This window comes from Microcebus murinus, chromosome 12, assembly GCF_040939455.1.
Source record: "Microcebus murinus isolate Inina chromosome 12, M.murinus_Inina_mat1.0, whole genome shotgun sequence".
Classification (NCBI taxonomy): Eukaryota; Metazoa; Chordata; class Mammalia; order Primates; family Cheirogaleidae; genus Microcebus; species Microcebus murinus.
In genome coordinates, this window is record NC_134115.1 from 57,641,231 (window position 1) to 57,663,454 (window position 22,224).

Sequence of the window (22,224 nt, forward strand, 5' to 3'; positions counted from 1 at the left end):
GACTTTTGGCCAACAGGGGAGATTGCTGGTCTCTTTGCCTAGCTTACTCCCTGGAGAGCAGCCATTTCTGGGTTCAGTATCCTGTCATGGTGGGGGTGTGGATGTGGGTGGTGGGACCCAGATATAGAGGTCAGCAAAGGTGAGTTGGGACTGGTTGTGATACCTGGAGTATGATGAGCTATGGCATTACCCATCTGCCTTGGCTTCCTCTACAGTCTGCCTCTGCTTGCTGGTGGGCTCCAGTTGAAGTATGTAGACACCCCCAGTCCCCTTCTCTATACTCCTTCACTCAGCTGTGCTGTGCGGCTGGACCCTTTAATCTGTATTCTCTTCTATCCCTTAGATGATGGAGTTTCTTCAGTTAATGAGCAAATTTAAGGAAATGGGCTTTGAACTGAAAGACATTAAGGAAGTTTTGCTATTACACAACAATGACCAGGACAACGCTTTGGAAGACCTCATGGCTCGGGCAGGAGCCAGCTGAGACCACGCCCTGCCTAGGCCCTGCCAAGGAAACACCACCCCTAGGAGGCCCTGCAGAGCTCACCTATGGGGAAGGAGAAGGGGAACACTTCTGGATTTTCTTTTGTGGGTTAAAAGGTCAGGTGTGGAGACTGTGCTTGCCAGTCTCTATGAGCCTAGGCCCTGAGCTGGGGAGAAAGGGGGGGAAGATTGGGGCATGCAAATGCCCCCAGAACAGTCCTGGCTCCTTCCATATTAAATGTATTTGTATTTTGAGAAGTGTCCTTCCCACCTCGGCCCTCCAGAGAGAATACCCTGGTCTTCCTGGGGTCTTTACATCCCCAGCTGAAACCTGGCTAAGAGTTGTCGGGGAGAAGGGGGTGGGAGGACCAGGCTAAGTGCTGCTTTGGGGCTAGATGCTTATCCCCACACTCCCCACACTAGTGGACTGAACTTTAATCCAAGTTGAATGCAAGTGAAAGATTCTTCCAGGGCTTTATTTTTTCCCTCTTTTAACAAAGTCTCTTAGTGTTACACTGGTTCTACAAAGTCTCTGAGGTGCAAAGAATGTGCTTTTCCCCGTGGGACCCAGAGTTTGCCTCTTCTGCCAGGCATTCACCATGCTTCCCTGCCCCAGCCTGTTTCTTTTAGCTTGGTTTGGACCACAGTCCTCTGCTACCCAGGGTTTTAGAGCCCCTGCTCTAGGAAACAGTTGTCAGTTTAAGAAATCATCGGTCCCTTCCCAGCACATTGAATGGGTGAGAAAACAGGCCATGATTTAGTTGGCCAGCACTAACTCCACCTCTGTTCTCCTTGAACAGCCTCTCCCTCCAGCCCACTGCTTTAGGATGACACAATGAGTAACACCTAGTCATAGAAGTCAGTCTCTTTGGTTTGTTTTGTATTAAGTTGTACAACATTAAAGATCTAAATACAAAGGATATACAGTCTTGATGAATCTAAAATAATTTGCTAACTATTTTGATTCTTCAGAGAGAACTACTAATAAAAATCCAAAAGTTATGTCCTGCTGTGCTTTATTGCCAAGGGCTGTTTTACTGAGGGGGGTGGTTAGGTGGGTGATGAAGGGATTTCCTGCTTGGATTTGCTGGGGATGGAACAGGACTTAATCATTTTCTGTGTCAGAACTTTCTTCTCATTCTAGGCCTGTAGGACCCAGGAGCTGGCCCTCTAACCCTGGTTTTTGTCTGTTTGAACCTGACCTAGCTGTCCTGCCTTCCTGCAAGACTGACTCTGGAGGTGGGACAGGTTGGGCCTTCCTTCAGAGGAAGTGAGGAAGTCCCTTTTCCTTTGAGCAGCGTATGTTTATGTGTTCTGTGCCACAGGCAGGACTGGATTTCACCAGCTCTTAGTGGTACTGTTGTATCTGATAGAACTGGATTCATCTGTAAAGTTTCTTGTTTTTAGACTTAATACCACCCCACTGTCTCACTTGGGTTAATGGCTGGTGTAGGTTTTTTGGTGATCATGTAAGGAGGGACTGCAGAGCCTTAGGGCCAGGAAGCACCAAGCTGGAATGAGGATGCCCTCTGGTGGTCAGACCAGGCACTGCCAGAGGCTGACAAAGGGTGGCCAGGGCAGGTTGCTAGTCTCAAGAGAGCCATATAAGTTCCCTCTTTTCAAACCTTAAAAAGTTATCCTTTATGTGAAGGGGAAGCTAAAGTTCATAGGGTAATTGGCATTAAGGTCAGGGTTGTGACACAAGTATCTCAGTTTGACCCATGGTGGCCTCAGAAAGTGATGAGGGCTGCTTCCTGTATCTTTTTAGATACCCAGCAAACAACTCAGAAGGCTTGTGTATGTGTGTAAATTCTGTTTTCAAGGCCTCAGACTTCTGACTAGAATACTCCGTGCCAAGGTGCTAAACACAGGCCCTTGAGAGGCAAGAGTGGCTGGCCAGGGTATCCTAGATGATAGCAAGGATAGGAGACAGACTTGCCTGAGATCCTCTAGCTTGCCAACTCTTCTGTGAGGGATGTGGGGAGTGAGGACTCAGACAGGAGCTAGGAACTGCCACAGAAGCATGAGGGCTATTGAGCATTGTATAAGAGGCTCATCACCCCAGCAAGAGTCAGAGATGGGAAAAGAATAATGCAGTGACGTGGGCACCTTCTCTGAAAATTGGATTGCAGGGAAGGAGGGGAACTCCCTAAAGCCCGTCCCACATCTGCTGCTGTGAAAGACATCAAGTCAAGGTTTATCCATTTTACATTTAAAAAAACTAATCTAAATCCCTAAATCAATATCTAAGAGTTGATGGGGCAGAGCTCACCCCTATCCCTGCCCCTATCCCTAGCACCAGTGTTTTAGGTTTTAACCAGTGTTTTAGTCTTTGAAGATAGAAAGGCGGAGAATTCAGCTGATAAAGCCGCTGGGGCTCAGCATATTCTTTCCTGGCTTGTGACCTCTGGCTTTTAGGTTACCACTGATCCACCCTATCCTCTGATCCCCAAAGTTAGAAACATCTGTAAAGTCATAAATCCAAATGTGTTCCCATGGACAACAGGTCAGTAAAACAAATTCTCTAGTCACAAAGAAAAGGGAGGGGCATTAAGTTCTTCAGTGGGGCCCTGAGGGAGAAGCAGGGGCCAGGCTAGCACGGGAAGGACAGCGAGTGGGTTCTGGTAATGTGCAAGTAGGATCTGGCGGAAGCCTTCTCCAGCCCCTGAGAGCCCAGCACAGGCTCCTGCACTGCCCACACCACCCCATACAGGATCTTACTCTAAGACACCACTGTCCTCTCAGGGGCTGCAGCTGGCCCGTGGCGGGTAAGGTACAGTTGCAGCTGGCTCCTGAGACTCTGTATGCACTTGGATTTCAGAACCATGATCTCATCCAACTGGGTCACAAAATCTTCAAAATCCTGAGAAAGGAAACAAAGGACAAATGGAGCTTTTACTCCTGTTGGCCCTCTGTCAGATACGCTTTTCTAGTCCCTCCTCTTGCAGAAAAATTTCATAACTCAGGCCACTCCTCTAGCTGGAAAATGGGTAGGATAGTTGCTATGGCACAGGGTCGGGCCTACCTCTCTGCATTGAGACACTCTAGGTTGAGGTATTTTTTTGTGGCAGCAGGGTGTTTTGGTAGAAATACCTCTGGTCTGCAAGCTGGTCACTATTAGTCACAGAAGGAGCCCCAAAAAGCCACTAGGAAGGCAGAGTGGCTAGGACTAGAGGCTTCAGACATTTTAGCCTGGGAATGGGGAGTAGAGATGGCACCATCTCTCACCTGTACCTCTACCCACTCAAGCTGTCTCAGAGGAGTGGCAAGGGGAGGCACAAGGCCTCAGTATGTGACAACAGACCCTTACGCCACACATAACTTTGTTTGCAAAGATTACCAAAGATTGGTAAACAAAGATTACCATCAAACTAGCTGCAGGCTAATTCCCAACAGCCCCCAAGTGTCCAGCCAAGGCTGCTACTTACATTAGAAGCCAGCTGGCTTATCAGGGTCTCCTCCTTGGAGCCTAGCTCGGCCATTTCATCCAGCTGTTCCTGGTGTGCTTGGATGACCACCTGTCTTGGAATACCAGAGGGGACACTGTGAGGACTCCTGTCCTCTCCTGGGCAGCTTTCTGGAGCTGAGCCTCATTTCTAGGCGGGGAGTTGGCTCTGCCCAAAGTGGTCAAGACTTTGACTAGGGCCAGCTCACCACCCACCTCCCTACTCACTTGTTCTTCCTCAGGACTAGTCAAGAGATTGGGGAGTAACGATGAAATACAGAAAAACAGACGGGTTTCTTAAGCTATCCCCTGCTACTGAGGGACAGGGCTGGGTACAGCTTCTCTTCCATAGGAGCTGCCCATTTCCCACAGCTTCCCTGTAGAAAGGCTATCAAGGTTGTGACCACTGCAACTGGCATACCTGGTGTAAAGGGGAGCCTACTGCCTAGATTGCTATCATTTCTACTTCCTGTGGAGGGCCCAGGGACCAAAGCAGAGTGTTTGAGTTAGAAGCTGGAGGACCTGCCTTTTGTCAGACTCTAATGATGGGTAGAGACCGCGGAGCAGCAAGATTGTCCAGCTAGAGAGGCAAGCTACTCACTTGTTGCATCCCTGCATGGCCTTCTCTTGGTTTATGACAAAACATTAAACTGGGGTGGCAGTGGGGGTGTGACAGGAGTCTTAGTCCAACTTACTGTGCTTGCTTCAGGGTGGCCTGATGGAGTGTTCCTGCAGTCTTAGGAGAGCAGCTGTGGACCAGGGGAGAGCCTGGCCTGTGTTTGAGCCATGTGATGTCTTTGTAGCAGGCCAACTTTATGGAGTCTGTGGACAAACCAAGCTCCTGCCACCCAAACCTTGTAGGATGTTTTCTCCACTGAGCCCAGGATTGGTCACTACTTCCTGTTTGTGCGGTGAGTGTAGGTCCAGAATGAGGCACCTCAGTATGTATGGTAGGGAAGGGCTTTCTTGGGAAACCCCAGGAGCTGCCCAGATCTACCTCTTCGGCATCAGTATCATACTGCTCACCACCCACGTGTTCCTGGGAGAAAAGGGCAGTGTCTCTGTTCTGGCAGGCCTCTCTCAGGTCAGCCTCTCTGTTGGGCAGCTTCTCAGGTGGGTGCTGACGGATGGGTGATGGAGACAGAGCTGGAAGGTCACCCCCAGGCTTATTGTCAGGGGGAGATGAGGATAGCCACAGGTGCCCAGTTGCTGAAGACACTGGCAAGACTGCCTCTTGATCACCAGATGACACTGTGTGGCCCATAACTGGCCCCCCTGTGCTCTCTGCCACTGGACTATGCATAGCACTATTCTGGGCCAGCTGCTCCAAGGGAGGAGAATCCTCATCATCTGGGTTCTCCAGGAGGGACATGGTGAGAGGAGCCATCAGTCCAGAAGCATATTCAGAGCACATGCCTAATTGCTCTCTCGAGTCTTCTCCTTGGGAAGCATTACTGTTTTTCACTGTTCTAGTCACTTGAATTGGGCTATCTTCACTGACTTCTCTCAAATGTATGGTGACTGTGTCTCTTTGGTCTCGGGATCCAGGAACTACACTGTGAGATAGTGAGAAAGTGAAACCATCTTCCTCTGAGGATGGCAAGCTGATCTCAGTCTGCCCAAGAACCTCACTTCTGAAGGTATCCTGTCTGAGATCAAAGGCAGGGCCTTCACCTCCTTTCTGGCCATATATAAAATCTACCTGTGAGCAGTAAGGCTTCTCCGCCAGGTTGTCTCTGGGAGAATGCCCGGAGCAGGTGGAGTCTTCCTCTCTGCTCCAATCTAAGGGCACCTTACTTGGGCTGCTGCTATGATCAAGTGCTGCTCTTCTGTGGCTTATGGGGTCTTTGGAGTACACCCAGCTTTCACTTAGACCTTTCTCATGACCATCAGTCCTGGGGCTGGAAAACAGACTCTCCTGCCTTTCTGCTGCCTGCTCCTCAGGACCTTGCTCCCCACTCTGATGAAGGAAGAATGAGTCTTTGCTATTCTCCAGGATGTTCCTCTGCTTTGTGGTCCTTTGACTGGAGACATGTGAAAAAGAATCTTCACTGAAATCACTGTCATCAAGGTCCTCAACTTGGACCCCATCATGGCTCTCAGAATAAGAATGGAACAGAGGGGGAGTCTCCTTCTGGAGCTGACCCTCTGGCATCCTGTACTGGCATAAAAGCCTTTTCAGTGGTTGGTAATTTAACTTTTGTTGGAGGAGTGGAGGCTGCTGGAACTGCTGGTGATAAAAACGTAAATGTTCCTCCCTATCCTTCTGATGTGGAGGGATGTTTGTCCAAGTTTCAGAGGCAGGCCTGCCTCCCTTGTTGTCCTGACCATACTCTGTTATGTGGTGGGTGTTGCCAAAGGAGAGCTCAGTTTGTGACACAAGCTGCTTCTGTACCGGCTGCACAGTTTGAACTTTCTTGCACTTGGTGGGCAGCTTACCATGTACTAGGCCTTCTTCTGGGCCTGGAGCTCTGCTTCCTGACCCAAGGGCAGTTTTGTTGCTAATTTGATTTCTCTCAGAGCACAAGGGTGCTGGCTCTTCCCTTTTTTGGGCCAAATGTCCAAACCTCATGGTTCCTTTGAGAGGGCTAGTCTGAACAACCCATTCTTGAGGAAGACTCCTTCTGGAGCTACCCCTTTTACCAGGGACTTTAGGTACAGAAGCAAAGGGGATGTTGGGTGGGTGGCTGGCCAGTGGATGGGTTTTCCCTCTTGTGGAGCCAGGTGCCACTGTGAGTGATTGCTGAAGCCCCAGCTTTACTTTCTTGGGAGAACACTTGTCCCCTGGCAGGGCCACAGGGGAGCTCTGAATTCGTTTTGGAGAGGAGCTTCCAGATGTCCGATTTCGACTGGTAGCTGAAGCACAACGCTTAATGCCTTTCTTTAGTTCTTTGACCCTGTAAATAACCATTTTTATGTTAAATGTGTATTTTGGCATGTTCCCCAATTCCTTTCCTATAGCTTTCTGGGAAAACAAAAACCAAAGAAAAGTATTACAAGGATTGGGAGTTATTTTTTTTATCTAGAGAGATTAAGAGAAAAAGGGGACATTCTATTTCAGCATGAGATACCCCTCTGCACCTGAATAAAAAAGAGCAGTGTCTTCTCTGAGGATATAATTATGTACCCAACATTCCATGATCAGAAGAGTTTTAGAAATCACCACAGTCCCATGCAAGGGACAGGACAGAGAAACCAGCCTCAGAACTGTATTGTTTATGCAGGGCCCACACTGCTTCCTAAAGATGGGCCACTCAGGAGTTCATGTCTACCACTTACCTGCAATTCTATAATCAGAGTCCTCTTTTTCTGCAAACCACTCCCTTTCAGGCTTTCCTGGGAAAATGAATTCTCTCAAACCTACTGGGCCCTTCAGGAAGCAAAACCTCCAGAAATAAGCAGGCTTGTGCTAATTTTATTAAGGAAAAATGACTTGTCTATTTCCAGGATTGCTCAACCTTAGCACTATTGACATTTTGCACCAGATAGTTCTTTATTGCAGGGGCTGTCTTATGCACTGTAGGATGTTTAGCAGTATACTTGGCCTCTACTCACCAGATGCCAGTAGCACTTCTCCTGTCATGACAATCAAAAATGGGTCACCCACTGTAAGAGACATGTGAGAGCTACTAACTCCAGATGAGCCTTTGGAAAGTTCCTGCCCTTCTCTGGGCCTCAGTTTATCCTCCTGTAAAATGTCTTGGGTTGGTCCCTTCTGGACCTACATACAGTTTGGGCTGAGACCAGCAGGAAGAAAACTTCACTGAGACTTCCACCCTACATTAATATTTGATTTTTCACTAGCCATTTAAAAGCAACTGATGGAGTCAACTCCTGAACAAGGGAGTGTGTCATTTTCCTCTTGTCACATTTGCAAAATGACAGGGTCTATCAGGTCACATTCTTCCAATGACCAATTGCTCTAAGAACAGCATTGTAGAGCTCAAGGTCAGATCCCTGTGTATGAGAGACATGGGAGCATATGCGGGTGTGCCGCATGTGCATGCACACACACACACACTGCCATCTGGGAGCCAACTTACCGGTCAGCATAGCGCAAGGTATTCAGAGTATGTTCAGTGGCCACGTGACTTGGTGAGATATTGGCGATCATGCAGGTTTTGGCATTGCCAATGAAAGAGTCCTTCAGGACCTACCCAAAACAGAAAGCAGGTCAATGAATGAAATCGACTAACAAAAGGCACAGTTGCCACTTATTATATGCAGGATGCTCGGCCATAGTTCTCTGTCAACAAAAAGGCAATTCACAAAAGAAGAAATATAAACGATCAATAAACACAGAAAAGGCTCACCATCTTACCAATAAGCAAAAAAAAAAAAAAAGGCAAACAAACCATTAAAAAAACTGACATATTATATATATCTTACACATAAGACTAAAAAAGACTGATGATAATCTGGTGAGGGTCCAGGGAAATAGGCACTCTTCTACACTGCCATGTATCGCGTACCATGAACTGGTACAAGCTTTTCAGCGGGCAGTTTGGCAATATGTATCAAAATGTAAAAAAAGCTGGGTGCAGTGTTATGTGCCTGTAGTTCCAGCTACTAGGGAGGATGAGGCAGGAGGATCACTTGAGCCCATGAGTTCAAGACCAGCCTCACCCATGTAATGAGACCTTGTCTCAAAAAGGTAAAATATATGCACACTATTGGCTTGGCAATTATACTTCTAGGACTTTATTGCAAGGAGATAATTGCTCAATTGACCAAAAAAAAAAAAGCCCTCATGATATTCATTACAACATTTTTTATAATAAAATTTAGTAACAATCTATTAATAGTTTATAATAATTTATAAATAAGAAACAAACTAATTATAAATTGAATGCAATACAACCATTAAAAATGATTATATCTATACTTAGGAACATGAAAAGATATCTAAAACTTAAATCTTTGAGTGAAAATGGTATATATGATTCCATAACTCTATTAGTGGATCTGTGTGTGTATATGTGGCAGACAGATGACTGGAAATGTAGCAGCAGTTATCACCAGGGCCTGGGATTTAAAGGTTTTTCTCTTTTTCTTTTTTTAATGCAACAATGTTTTGAAGATGTACCTTCTTGTTTGTATTTGTATGTACAGTTGGAATTATTATGCTTTATTTTATTTTATTTATTTTTTTGAGACAGAGTCTCACTTTGTTGTCCAGGCTAGAGTGAGTGCCGTGGCGTCAGTCTAGCTCACAGCAACCTCAAACTCTTGGGCTCAAGCGATCCTCCTGCCTCAGCCTCCCGAGTAGCTGGGACTATAGGCATGCACCACCATGTCTGGCTAATTTTTTCTATATATATATATATTAGTTGGCCAATTAATTTCTTTTTATTTATAGTAGAGACAGGGTCTCGCTCTTGCTCAGGCTGGTTTTGAACTCCTGACCTCGAGCAATCCGCCCGCCTCTGCCTCCCAGAGTGCTAGGATTACAGGTATGAGCCACCACACCCGGCCTGGAATTATTATGCTTTAATTAAATAGGAATGCATTTTCTGGGGATGGGGAGCGTATTATTTAAAAAATAATAAAGCCAATGTCAGAATTAGGACCTATAGGAAGCATTTCCTTGGTCCCTGATTGGAATCACATTTGAGAATACACAATCTAACCCATAGATCATCAACTGTGACTAGAAAGAAGCTGTTTTTATAGGTTCTGCCTCAGGTCCTATGTCTGCTAGTCTAGCTGCACAGAGTAGAACCTCTCCCATGTACTAGGCTGGCTTCATTCTGCAGCATACAAAGATCCTGTCCTAGATCTCCCTCTACCATGTCTGTCTTTTACTGTACACAGGGCCATAGTGCAGAGAGGAAGCAGGGCACCCATAACTACCTTCACAGCTGTTTATACCTAGAAAGACCCCTCCCCATGCCACCCTTCTGCAGTCATTGTGAATGCTGACTTCACATCTGTCAGTTTTTCTGTTAAGAGGCACATCTTCATGACTAAGAAATAGAAAAAAAATTACCTATTTGTCCCACCACACAGAATAACCACAGTTAACATTTGCATAGTTTTCTGTGTGGCTTTTTCCCCCTCATTGCACATTTTTTAAACTATAAAAACAGGCCAGGTATGGTGGTGGCTCAAACCTGTAATCCCAGCACTTTGGGAGGCCAAAGTGGGAGAATTACTTGCAGCTCTGAGTTTGAGACTAGCCTGGGCAACATAGTGAGACCTTGTCTCAACAAAAAAATAGAAAAATTAGCTAGGTGTGGTGGTACACACCTGTAGTCCCAGCTACTCAGGAGGCTGAGGTAGAAGGAGGCTTGAGCCCAGGAGATTGAGGTTGCACTGAGCTACGATTAGACCACTGCACTCTAGCCTGGGCAACAGGATGAGACTCTTTCTATTAAAAAGAAAAAAACCAAAACAACCACCACACACACAAAAAAAAAAAAGTGGTCACACCGTATGTGTTTTTTTTGTGTTTTTTTTTGAGATAGAGTCTCACTCTGTTGCCCAGGCTAGAGTGCTGTGGCATCTGCCTAGCTCACGGCAACCTCAAACTCCTGGGCTCAAGCAATCCTTCTGCCTCAGACTCCCGAGTAGCTGGGACTACAGGCATGTGCCACCATGCCCGGCTAATTTTTTCTATTTCTATTTCTATATTTTTAGTTGTACAATTAATTTCTTGCTATTTTTAGTAGAGACGGGGTCTCACTCTTGCTCAGGCTGGTTTTGAACTCCTCACCTTGAGTGATCCTCCCACCTCAGCCTCTCAGAGTGCTAGGATTACAGGCGTGAACCACCGTGCCTGGCCGGTGCTCTTTTAAAAATGTGAAAAGTTGCAGTTCCATCTTTATGTTCATTGTTACTCTCCAAATAGAGCCAATACTAACTCTTTCTTTGATATCTTTAAATGTTTTCCTCTGTGGGGCTAAATATGTAATAGAAAAAATGCTTTAGGACCACACAGCCAATTACAGTATTATATTATTCTACAGCTTGCATCACAATGTATCACAGACATCTTTCCTATCAGTCCACATAGAAAATCTATCTCCTTCTTTTTAACTGCCTGTAACCAGTATTTTTTTGTGCTGAAACACTAGTCTAAATCTTAGAACCAAGAAAGTACCAAGTACAGCTACCTCACCCTCTTCAAAGGCCCAGAGACTCCACAAATCAACAAGATTTCCGTACACTGGAAACAAACAGAAAAATGGTGACCAGAAGAGTGTAGCCTATGGGACCCCAGCTGCCCTGTACTACAAATATCTCTGCCTCTCTAAAGTCCTAGCACAGGTTGATTATCCCTTATCTGAAGTGCTTGGGAACAGAAGTAGTTCAGATTTCAGATTATTTTGGATTCTGGAATATTTGTGTTTTACTTCCAGTTGTGCATCCATAATCCAAAAATCCCAAATCTGAAATGTTCCAATGAGCATTTCCTTTGAGTATCATATTGGTGCTCAAAAGGTTTTGGATTCTGGAGCATTTCAGATTTCGGATTTTTGAATTAGGGATACTCCAATTTGTAGCCTGAGAGCTCCTAGTAGGAATGTGATTCATCCCCTTCTCTTTTCCCCAGTATGTCTAGCATCATGTCTTGCCGACAGTGGATACTCTACTAAATGAATAAATGAATGAAAGAAGGAACAAATGAATGAATCAGGACAAACTCAAGGCTCACATTTAATTTTACCTGAGTTAATTTGCTTTGCCTGAAGGGAGTATGGGTGTGTTCCTGATCCAGTGCTCGGATACATTCCTTCAGCTGAAAAGTGGGAGAATAAGCACATCAAATATTACATGCAAAGAGAGAATAACAGATCAGATGTTGCACCCATAGTAAACTTATTTTTCTTAAATAAACCACATTCAGGTAATCCTCCAAAAGGAAATAAAAATTCCCTGTAGTTTCCTGTTCAACAAGAAAAACCAGAATAGACTGGGAAACACCATCCTGTGCTGCATAGCTAAGGCCTCCCAACAAAGGGTAGGATCCTAGGATTAGCTCTGAGTTGATAGCAGGGGAAAGACAAACTCAGGGACCTACTCTCAAGTCCGAGCATCCAAATTTATGTGGTGGTAGTTCTGTTTGCTAGCTCCCTATGTCTCTTCACACTCTTTCCAACTCATTCATGCAATTAAGTAGAGAAAATATCTATACCCACTTCCCCCTCTTCCTGCTCACATATGCACACCTATAGGTATGTAGATTTAAATATAGATTCAGATATAAGTTATCTGAATGGGGTAGGAGAAATTCTAGAGTCAGAGCTGGGATGGAACTGAGAAATCAGCCAGGTCTACTCCTTCATTTTAAAAGAGCAAGGTCTCTGGGCCGGGTGGCTCACGCCTGTAATCCTAGCACTTTGGGAGGCCGAGGCGGGTGGATTGCTCAAGGTCAGGAGTTCGAAACCAGCCTGAGCGAGACCCCGTCTCTACCAAAAATAGAAAGAAATTAATTGACCAACTAAAAATATATATACAAAAAGTTAGCCAGGCATGGTGGCGCATGCCTGTAGTCCCAGCTACTCGGGAGGCTGAGGCAGTAGGATCGCTGAGCCCCGGAGATTGAGGTTGCTGTGAGCCAGGCTAATGCTACGGCACTCACTCTAGCCTGGGCAACAAAGTGAGACTCTGTCTCAAAAAAAAAAAAAAAAAAGAGCAGGGTCTGTGGCCCAAAGGAAAAGGAATGTTACTTGCTCCTAGGCATATCTCCTCAGTGAAGTGCTCACTGGACATCACTAGGGACAGCAAGTACCCAGATATATGGACCTCCAGGGGCAAAACACCCATCAGAAACAGCAGTGGGGGTGAGGGACACAAGATAAGGGAGGAGAGACTCTCTGAGTCATGCATCTAGGCTAAAACCAGTAAATGAAAAGGAAAGGAGGGAAGAAGATGGAAGCAATCCCATGGAAGTGACAGTGCTTCCAGTTCCACCATGAACTGGTAATTAGCTTTGAGAGTTTGTTATGGTTGTTCTTAGACGCAGCTATGGAGGCCCACAACTCCCTTCCCCATCCCCATCCAAGAAGCTGTAGGGTATAAAAAGGTATAAGGAAATTACCACCATTATTAAAAATCAATCCAATATCCCTCAACTTTAACACAGGGAAGATTCTCCAGAAGGAGAACCCTGCCCCTGAGTTATACCCACTCCTCACATATTCAAATCCAAGTGTGGCCACCAATCCCTATAAGCCCTTAGATCCTTTTAGCCCTGCTGAATTAGAATACAATGGCCAACAGACTTTACAATATACTAAAGGGGAGCCAAGGGAAATACCCAGGAAAGAACCAAGGGGCACCTTTTTACATCTCACAAAGCATGACATTTGATCCTCTTCTATTAATAGAAGTCTTGTTCCTAGGCGCCTCTACATGCTATATAGCTCATATGAGATAGACATAAGCCCCAAAGGGTTGTATGACTTCACAGGTACTTCTTCCCAGGTTTTGTAGTTGATTCCTGGATCATCATATAAAATACCACAATCACAGATTTCTGGTTAGAAGCTATGGACCCTTGACCAATTCAATTAAACCACATGCACCTAAGAATCCTAAAGTGAGGATAACAGAACTTGTTTAACTTGCCTTACAGTTGTTGGGAAAACTAAACTGATAGGCTTATAAGCAAAGGCTAAAAATATATTGGTTCCTATAAGGGCTCTTTGGAGAAATGGTTGATGGAGGGGAAAGTTACAAGATGAGCATGGAACATCTTGCAGTGCCAAAAGGTGCTCAACAAATGATAGGGGCAGATCAAAGGGAAACAGGAGCCAATCTGAAAGAGTTCCCAATAGTCAAATCTGGTACAATTTGAGCAACACTTATAATCCAATGAATAAAAGAAATATTCACTGATTTATCTATTAAATAATAATTTAATAAATAAGTGGCGGAGAAAGAGCAGCTCTTCCTCACAGCAGAATTCCAAGTAATTAATTAAGAAAGAATGATGGGAATAGAAAATCCCATCAGATAAAAGCCACAGTAATAACTGCTGCAGATAAGAATCAACAGTTAATTAAAATTAGGTAGCAAAAGTGTGATGTAAAACAGGATATTAGCATAGTTTCAAAGTATCTTCCCACATGATACTTATTAATTACAAAGGGGAAAACAGTAACTTTACAGTGGAGAAACCTGGCACACACCCCCTTAATTGATTATGGTTAATATCAATAGTAATAAGACATATGGACATCATGCACTATTACGAGCTGAATGTTTGCATCACCCCAAATTCTCATGTTGAAACCCTAATCCCCAATGTGATGATATTAGGAGTGGGGCCTTTGGGAGGTGATTAGTTCTTGAGGGTGGAATCTTCATAAATGAGATTAGTGCCCTTATAAGAAAGACCCAGAGAACTCTCTCACCCCTTTCCACCTTGTGGGGACACTGAGAAGATAGCTGTTTATAAACTAGGAATTGGGCTCTCACCAGACACTGAATCTGCTGCTGCCCTGATCTTGGACTCTCTAGTCTCCAGAACTATAAGAAATAAATGTTTGTTGTTTAAGCCATTCAGTCTACAGTATTTTTGTTATAGCAGCCCCAACAAAGACATATACACCACTAGGTATGACACACTGATAAGGGCACAACTTCCATGATATTCTTGATAGAAATTCATAACTGCAATCTAATCATTAAAAAAAATCAGATAAATACAAATTAAGAAACATTCTGCAAAATAGTCAGAATTCTTTCAAGGTATCAAGTTCATGAATGGTAAAAACTGAGAATATTATGGAGATATGACAACTAAATGTAATATAGGATCCTGGACCCAAAAAAGGACAGTAGTGGGACTATTTGTGAAAGTCAAATAAGGTCTGTAGATTAGTTAATAGTGTCATACGAAAGTTAATTTATTGATTTAGATCATTGTACTATGGTCATGTAAGATGTTAACACTAGGAGAAGCTGAGTGAAGAGTATACAGGAATGCTGTGTATGATTTTTACAACTTTTTTGGCAAAACTGAAATTATCCCAAAATAATAAAAAAAAAGATGCTGGTTCCCTCTTTTGCCTCTCTCATCCTCCCAATTTATTTCTTATGAGTCCTGGAAAGAATGTACTTGGCTGGTCCTTTCTGATCAAAAGGACCTAAATAATGAAGAGGGGCACAAGGCAGCTCTATGTAGCTATAAGAAGGAATGAGGAAGATCTCTACATACAACTATGGAGTGATCTCTGGAATACTTTAAGTTAAAAAAGCAAAGTGCAGGCCAGGCTCATCCTGTAATCCTAATACTCTGGGAGGCCAAAGTGGGAGGATCATTTGAGGCCAGGAGTTCAAGATCAGCCTGAGCAAGAGCAAGACCCCATCTCTACAAAACATAGAACAATTATCCAGATGTGGTAGTATGCGCTTGTAGTCCCAGCTACCGTGTTTCCCCGAAAATAAGACCTACCCATAAAATAAGCCCTAGCAAGATTTCTAAGCATTTGCACAATATAAGCCCTACCCTGAAAATAAGACCTAGTGATGGGCGTGGCTACGCGGCGTATCTGCACAACCCATGCATTTCCTCGAGGACCAGTAAGGAAGACCAGTAGCCCTTCTCATCTGCCCCATGAGAGCTCTATTGCTCGACATGAGAGATTGGGGCCAATGGTTCTAAAGGAAATAGAGTCGTAAGAAATTCAGGATGGAATTCGGGGTTTGGAGAGTTATGATGATGTTCCAGAAGAAGATGACTTAACTATATTTGAATAAATGTAGGTTGTTGTACTGTACTTAAAAAAATAACAATCCCCTAAAAATAAGCCCTAGGGTGTATTCTTGAGGAAAAATAAATACAAGACCTTGTCTTATTTTCAGGGAAACAAGGTACTTGGGAGGCTGAGGCAGGAGAATGATCGCTTGAGCCCAGGAGTTTAAGGTTACAGTGAACTATGATGACATCACTGAATTCTAGCCTAGGCAACACAATGAGATTCTGTATCAAAAAAAAAAAAAAAAAAAAAAAAAGCAAAGTGCAGAACAGTGTTCAGAGTGTGTTAGCTTTTTTCCTGAGAAAAGAGGTGCCTGCAAACATATATAGGTAGAAAAATGGTTATATAAGGTGAGGGAGATAACAGAGTTGAGGGGACAGGGATGGAAATCAGACTTCTCTAAATGTGGTTTGTTTTACAATATTTACTTTAAACCCATGTAAATATTTCAAATAAAACAAAAATCAAAATCATAAAACAAAACAAAATCATAAAACAAAATTAAATCAAAATAAAGAAAACAATGCTTTTATTTTTTGAGACACAGTGTCACTTTGTTGTCCGAGCTAGAGTGCCATGGGATCAGCCTAACTCATAGCAACCTCAAACTCCTGGGCTCAAGCAATCCTACTGCCTCAGACTCCCGAGTAGCTGGGACTACAGGCATGTGCCACCATGCCTGGCTAATTTTTTCTATATATTTTAGTTGGCCAATTAATTTTCTTTCTATTTATAGTAGAGACAGGGTCTCGTTCTTGCTCAGGCTGGTCTCGAACTCCTGACTTCGAGGAATCCGCCCGCCTTGGCCTCCCAGAGTGCTAGGATTACAGGCATGAGCCAATGCGCCCGGCCAAAAGCAATTCTTAAAACCCAAACTGAAGTCAAACAAATAAGCCTATCACTATGAAATTGGCAGGGTTAAATACAGAGACGAATTATTCCAAGTGATTGTACAACACAATATTATGACTATACATTCTTAGTAGGATACAATCTAATAGTAAAAGGAAAACTGTAAAGAAAGCTCAAAAACTAAAACTGAATTAATCATATTATAAATGATATTAGCATTATTTAAAAATATATATATATATTGAGGTAGAGCAAATAAATTATATTAATGCTAGGAACTAAAATTTCTAGCATAAGAGAAAAGGGAGGCAAATATAAATTTTAAGAAGTTAAATAAAAATCCTGAAATCTTAATTTTAAATTAATTTGTTGCTATGAATCTCTCATATTTTTCTCTTTCAAAACAAAAAATAACCTTTTTTCCTAGCTCTGTCCATCAAAAGGGCCTAGAAGCAAGGACTAACCCAGTAGTAGTAAGCACCCCTAGCATATGGACTGAGGTCTCTAAATACCATTTCCCTCTAAAAGATACCAAGAGTCATTGAAGAAATGGCTCATTCAAGGTCTGGGAAGGAAACGTACAAGAGCCTAGAATATCTTGTCATACCAGAAAGCCAGGAAGCTATAAAGGACTAGTAAAGTTGTGTCAAAAAGACATAGGACATTCTTGCAAAGGCTCCCATGGGCCAAAGATGTGCAATTTAAGCAGCAAAAAGAATAATGATTACAATGGGTTTATAATAATACAAAAAAAAGAAGTAAACAACAACAATAAATTCATGGGTTATGTTTTGGTAACAAGGACACCAACTCATTCTGAAAACTGGCGAATAAAGTTAAAGAATCAAGCATTTATCTTAAAACTATGTTTCAGGATAACCAGATAGTTGAGGGAAAGTTCTTCTTTCCAGCTAATACATACAGAAGGATTATTATAATTATAATATCAGCATTTTGGAACCCCTAATGAAACAACAGCTATAGATGAGATTCATCAATGACTGCTAAAATTGTTAGGCTACAAATGCTGATGGGAAAGTTTATAATGGAGGAATTAGGTTGACAGCAATCTTAAAATCACAAAAAGTGAGATTTAGATATTTTGATATATTATGGTATATATATATATACCACTTAGATAATTACCTCCTGATATATTACTATAGGAACTCTAAAAACTACCTATGAATTATTTTTGCCAAAAAAAAAGAACCTAAATCTGATCAAGTCACTAGTTCAGTGCTATCCCAATAGAAATGTGTGAGCCACATATGTAAACCATGTAAGTAATTTTAAATTTCTAATAGCTACATTAAAAAATAAAAACAGGTGAAATCAATGTTAATTATATATTTTATTTAACTCAATATATCCCAAATATTATTTCATCATGTAATATATATGAAAAAATGTTAATAAGATATTTTACATGCTTTTTTGGGTAATATGTCTTCAAAATCCAGTGTGTATTTTATACTTAGAGCATATCTCAATTCAGACCAGCCACATTTTAAGGGCTCAACAGCTACATGCAGTTAGTGGCTACCACCACTGAATAGCACAGATATAGATCTTTAACCTCTTTACAGGAAATATAAAGGATAGAGTAACATGTTAAACATTGGGGTGCAGACAGCCAAGTCCAGAATGTGGGAAATCTTACAGGACAAGTATTCCAGTTTTCTTCAACAAATGTATTGATGTAGAAAAAAATAAAAAAAGATTAAGAACTGACATAGGATCTTATTTGCATCTTGGTTTGAACAAGTTAACTGTAAAAAGATATTTACAGGATGATTGGAGAAATTGTAATACTTCCTATTGGATAACAGATAATAATTATTTCTTTAAGTATGATAATGGTATTATGGTCACATTAAAAAAATAAGAGTCCTTATCTCTTCGCAATATATAATGACAATACTTATGGAAGAAATGACATGATGACTAGAATTTTCTTTAAAATAATCCAACTGGGGGAGTAAGGATTTGGTTAGATTTTTCATATGTTGATTAACTGTTGAATCTCTGTGACAGGTATATAGAAGATTATTTACTATTTGCTCCACTTTTGTGTGTTTGAAAAATTAATAGAATTTTAAAACTCAGAGAGAGGGAGAAAGTTTACTTTCTGCTTACTGTAGTTGCTAAAAGTGTACCATTCAGCAACTATAGAAATCACCTGTTCCTAATTGGCAGGGATTGACCAGAGGAAAAGGCAGCAGGGAAAGAAGAGAATTGCCTAGAATTGCAGATTGGGCAGCCTCTATCTCCAACCCTGGAATTCCATTGCTAGATAACAGTATGCCTGTTGCTCTCTGATTCTACCCTACCCTCACCCACTTTGGCTGCATGTAAAGGGCAAAATCTCTCAAGGAGGATTTTTAGATTAAAGATTTTTAACAACTTACAGCCAGAAGACTCTGGTTTATTTCTGCACCTTCCATCTTTGTCTGCCTGTCTGAGTCCCTGGCATCTGCTGCTCTTTCACTGCCAGCCAAGTCAATAAAAGAGATCCTAGAGAAAAGACATAACAAGAATTAATTCTTTGAGGCTTTATTTTTACATCAGTCAGCCTTTTGTGTCCTCAGGAAGAAACTAACATTGGCCCATCCTCAGGAAAGAAAAAATATTACTGTCAGCTTTCCAAAACTAACAAGATTTTGATTTGTCAGTCAGCTGCTGCTGGCACTGTTCACTCAGACACTTCTGTTGATTTTAATCCACTTGTGAGAAAGTATGACTGAAATTAATAAGGGAAGGGTCATTTCCCAAAAGGCTAAATGACCACAATGCAAATCACTTAGGTGACCACTTAGATAATTAAATAGAAACTTTTGTGGGCTGCTTTCCAGCAAAAAAAGAAAAAAAAAAAAAAAGGAAAAAAAAAGAAGGAAAAAAGAAAAGAAAGAAAAAAAAAGACTCATTACTCAGAGGTGAGATAGGCTCATCCATCAGCGTGGCAGAGTTTGCTAAGATAGCACCAGAGAAGCAATGGATGTATCCAATTGTCTTATGGCTTCTTTTAAGAAGAATGGATTAATCCCCCCACCACCACCCTTTTTTTGGCCTGTAAGCTTTCTGAGATGCCTTCCCTGCTGTTTCTCTGCTGAAACTATATTTCACATTAGAAGCAATCAATGTCCCTTTTAATAACTTAGGGTTGACCAACAATAGGTCATTACTTCGTGGTTAATCAACCGATGGCACTTTAGTACAGTGATTTATTTCAGGGCTAACAACTCTACTCCGTATTGCTGAAATAAAGAACTCCATGGTGGCAGGGTGTCCTGTTGTTGATAACACATATTTCATAGTCACAATAAGGAAAGGCAGACAATGCAATTCCCTGCATATTTCCAGCTCACCTGCCAAATGTCCTCTTGGCTGAATCTTTGATCTGAATTTGGATGATTGCATGGGAGCGGGAGGAGTCTGCATTAACGCCAGTGGCTCCAGTGCTGCGCTCCTTGCTCCCCTTTAAGATTACCTGAAAATAAAATCCATAGGATAACTTCCCCAAGGAGAAAACAAAGCCCTCTGGCTCTTAAGAGCTGGCTAAGAGCAGGAGAGACCAGACAGTTTTGTCAGCGCACTGCAGTTTTTTCTGTCCAGGTGGAAAACTGCCCAAACATTAAATCTTACAGAGTGAGTACCCAATGGTAACAAAAACAATGTGGAATACTAATGTTGTAGGAGAACATTCAATAGCTCAAGAGCTAATTTACTTCTTGATTTCATATACTCTTTTTAGTATCTTTGATGGATTTAGTCTACCTAAAATCCCTAAGGCATAACTTGGCTCCAAAGCAGGGTCTCATAATACCCATGTGTCTCAGTAACTGAGGCAAAGGACAGATATGTGCATCATGGAATGACTAATCACATCCACCTATTCTACTAGGGTGCAGTCATAAAGGAGGCCAGGCCTGATGTGTAGGAACATGGAAGTGATGAGTTATTATGATTACCATGAGTCTATGATTTCACTTGAGACCAATCCTCCCCCCAACTGGGAATAAAGACTAACTGTGGTCCCTTTGGCCAGAAGGGGATCAGGAGAGGAGCTGAAGCCTCAGGATTGGCCTTTAGCCACTGAAAACACAGCCATATATGACCATGCTGCCCTGATTTTGGATAAAGGGAGAAGTGTTGATGACTGAGAATCAAAAAGGCAAAGAACTTTAAAAATATTATTTGATAGAATTCTCACAACAGCCTAATGTAAGGTAAATACGATTATTATCCCCAGTTTACACCTGAGGAATAAACTCAGAGGTTGATTTGCTGAGAATCAAATAGCCATTGTGTGGAAGAGTCAAATTCCACATCTAGTATGTCTGACTCCAAAGTCCTGTGGTTTCCACTAAGGGTAAGGAGTCCTATCTCATTTTATATCAATCTCTCAAAATTTTATTTTATAGCATATTGTACATAGCCAGTTCCCAAGTTAAGAATCCAAAAGTTTCATGCTTGTAATCCTAGCACTCTGGGAGGCTGAGGAGGGTGGTGGATTGTTTAAGCTCAGGAGTTCAAGACCAGCCTGAGCAAGAGTGAGGGCCCCATCTCTACTAAAAAAAAATAGAAAGAAATTAGCTGGACAACTAAAAGTATATAGAAAAAATTAGCCGGGCATGGTGGCACATGCCTGTAGTGCCAGCTACTCGGGAGGCTGAGGCAGAAGGATTGCTCAAGTTTGAGGTTGCTGTGAGCTAGGCTGACACCGAGGCACTCTAGTCCGGGCAACAGAGTAAGACTCTGTCTCAAAAAAAAACAAAACAAAAAATCCCACAAAAGTTGCCAAGCCAAAACTTCAACAATAAGACATAAAATATCTTAACAAATAGGGGCAGGAGCTTTTTAAAAATTTAGCTAAGTAAAAAGAAGTTCTTCCATGGTCTAAACAATAGCATCTTTCTAAAGATTATCTGTGAGACTTAATATCAAATTTTAGAATCCTATTTAAAGGCACTTATTTTCTAAAAAGCTTGCTAAAAATTTAAAGAGACTACATGATGAATCCTTTCATAAAGAGAACCTGTTAATTTATAAAGCTAGGTTATCAACTATGTGGATAGCACATCGCTGCTAATCAGAAATCAGAAGAGTTAGGGCCGGGTTGGATGGCTCACGTCTATAATCCTAGCACTTTAGGAGGCCAAAGTGGGAGGATTAATTGAGGCCAGGAGTTCATTGGAGACCCTCCTGGGCAATAACATGACCCCTGTCTCCACCAAAAAAAAAAAAAAAATTTAGTCAGGCACAGGGGCATATGCCTGTAGTCCCAGCTACTTGGGAGGCTGAGGCAGGAGGATCACTTGAGCCCAGGAGTTTGTTTGAGGTTACAGTGAGCTATGATGATGCCATTGCACTGAAGCCCAGGCAACAGAGCAAGACCCTGTTTACAAAAAAAAAAAGAGAGAGAGAGAGAGTATGGTAATCTCTTACACTAGGTATGGCAAATGCTGAGGAGGACACCTCAGGCCAAAGCTGTGACTAGCCCATTTAGTTTAACTGTACTTCCTCATCCTGGCCTCTCCCTATCCCTCACTTCATGCTTACATAGCTTGGGATGCAATGCTGATGGATCATCTTAGATTTGTATTTTTATTTTTTCAAACTTTTCCTTTTTTATTTCATTAGAAAAGACATGCTTAATCTGGAAAACGTGGAAAATATAGGCAACGAAAAAAGAAGAAAATACACATTTCCCATAATCCCAGAGTTAATAAGGTT

At 42.3% G+C, this 22,224-nt stretch overlaps 2 protein-coding genes across 3 annotated transcripts in view; one reads left to right on the top strand and one right to left on the bottom strand.

Annotated features, from left to right (window-relative positions):
- UBAP1 (ubiquitin associated protein 1) overlaps positions 1-1,485 on the top strand; it is a 62,028-nt gene extending 60,543 nt beyond the window's left edge. For both annotated transcript variants that reach the window (XM_012770141.3, XM_012770139.2), the window contains one exon: positions 344-1,485. In XM_012770141.3, coding sequence (XP_012625595.1) covers positions 344-484 — 141 coding nt within the window. In that variant the 3' untranslated portion in view covers positions 485-1,485. The remainder of the gene's footprint in view (positions 1-343) is intronic.
- Positions 1,486-1,612: 127 nt separating this feature from the next.
- The window catches only part of KIF24 (kinesin family member 24), a 75,646-nt gene continuing 55,034 nt past the window's right edge, over positions 1,613-22,224 (bottom strand). The window contains exons 7-13 of the mRNA XM_012770137.3: positions 19,857-19,978; positions 18,900-19,005; positions 11,598-11,669; positions 7,972-8,081; positions 4,624-6,825; positions 3,912-4,005; positions 1,613-3,346 (exon numbers count right to left, since the gene is read on the bottom strand). Of these exons, the coding sequence (XP_012625591.2) occupies positions 3,206-3,346; positions 3,912-4,005; positions 4,624-6,825; positions 7,972-8,081; positions 11,598-11,669; positions 18,900-19,005; positions 19,857-19,978 (2,847 nt within the window). The 3' untranslated portion in view covers positions 1,613-3,205. The remainder of the gene's footprint in view (positions 3,347-3,911; positions 4,006-4,623; positions 6,826-7,971; positions 8,082-11,597; positions 11,670-18,899; positions 19,006-19,856; positions 19,979-22,224) is intronic.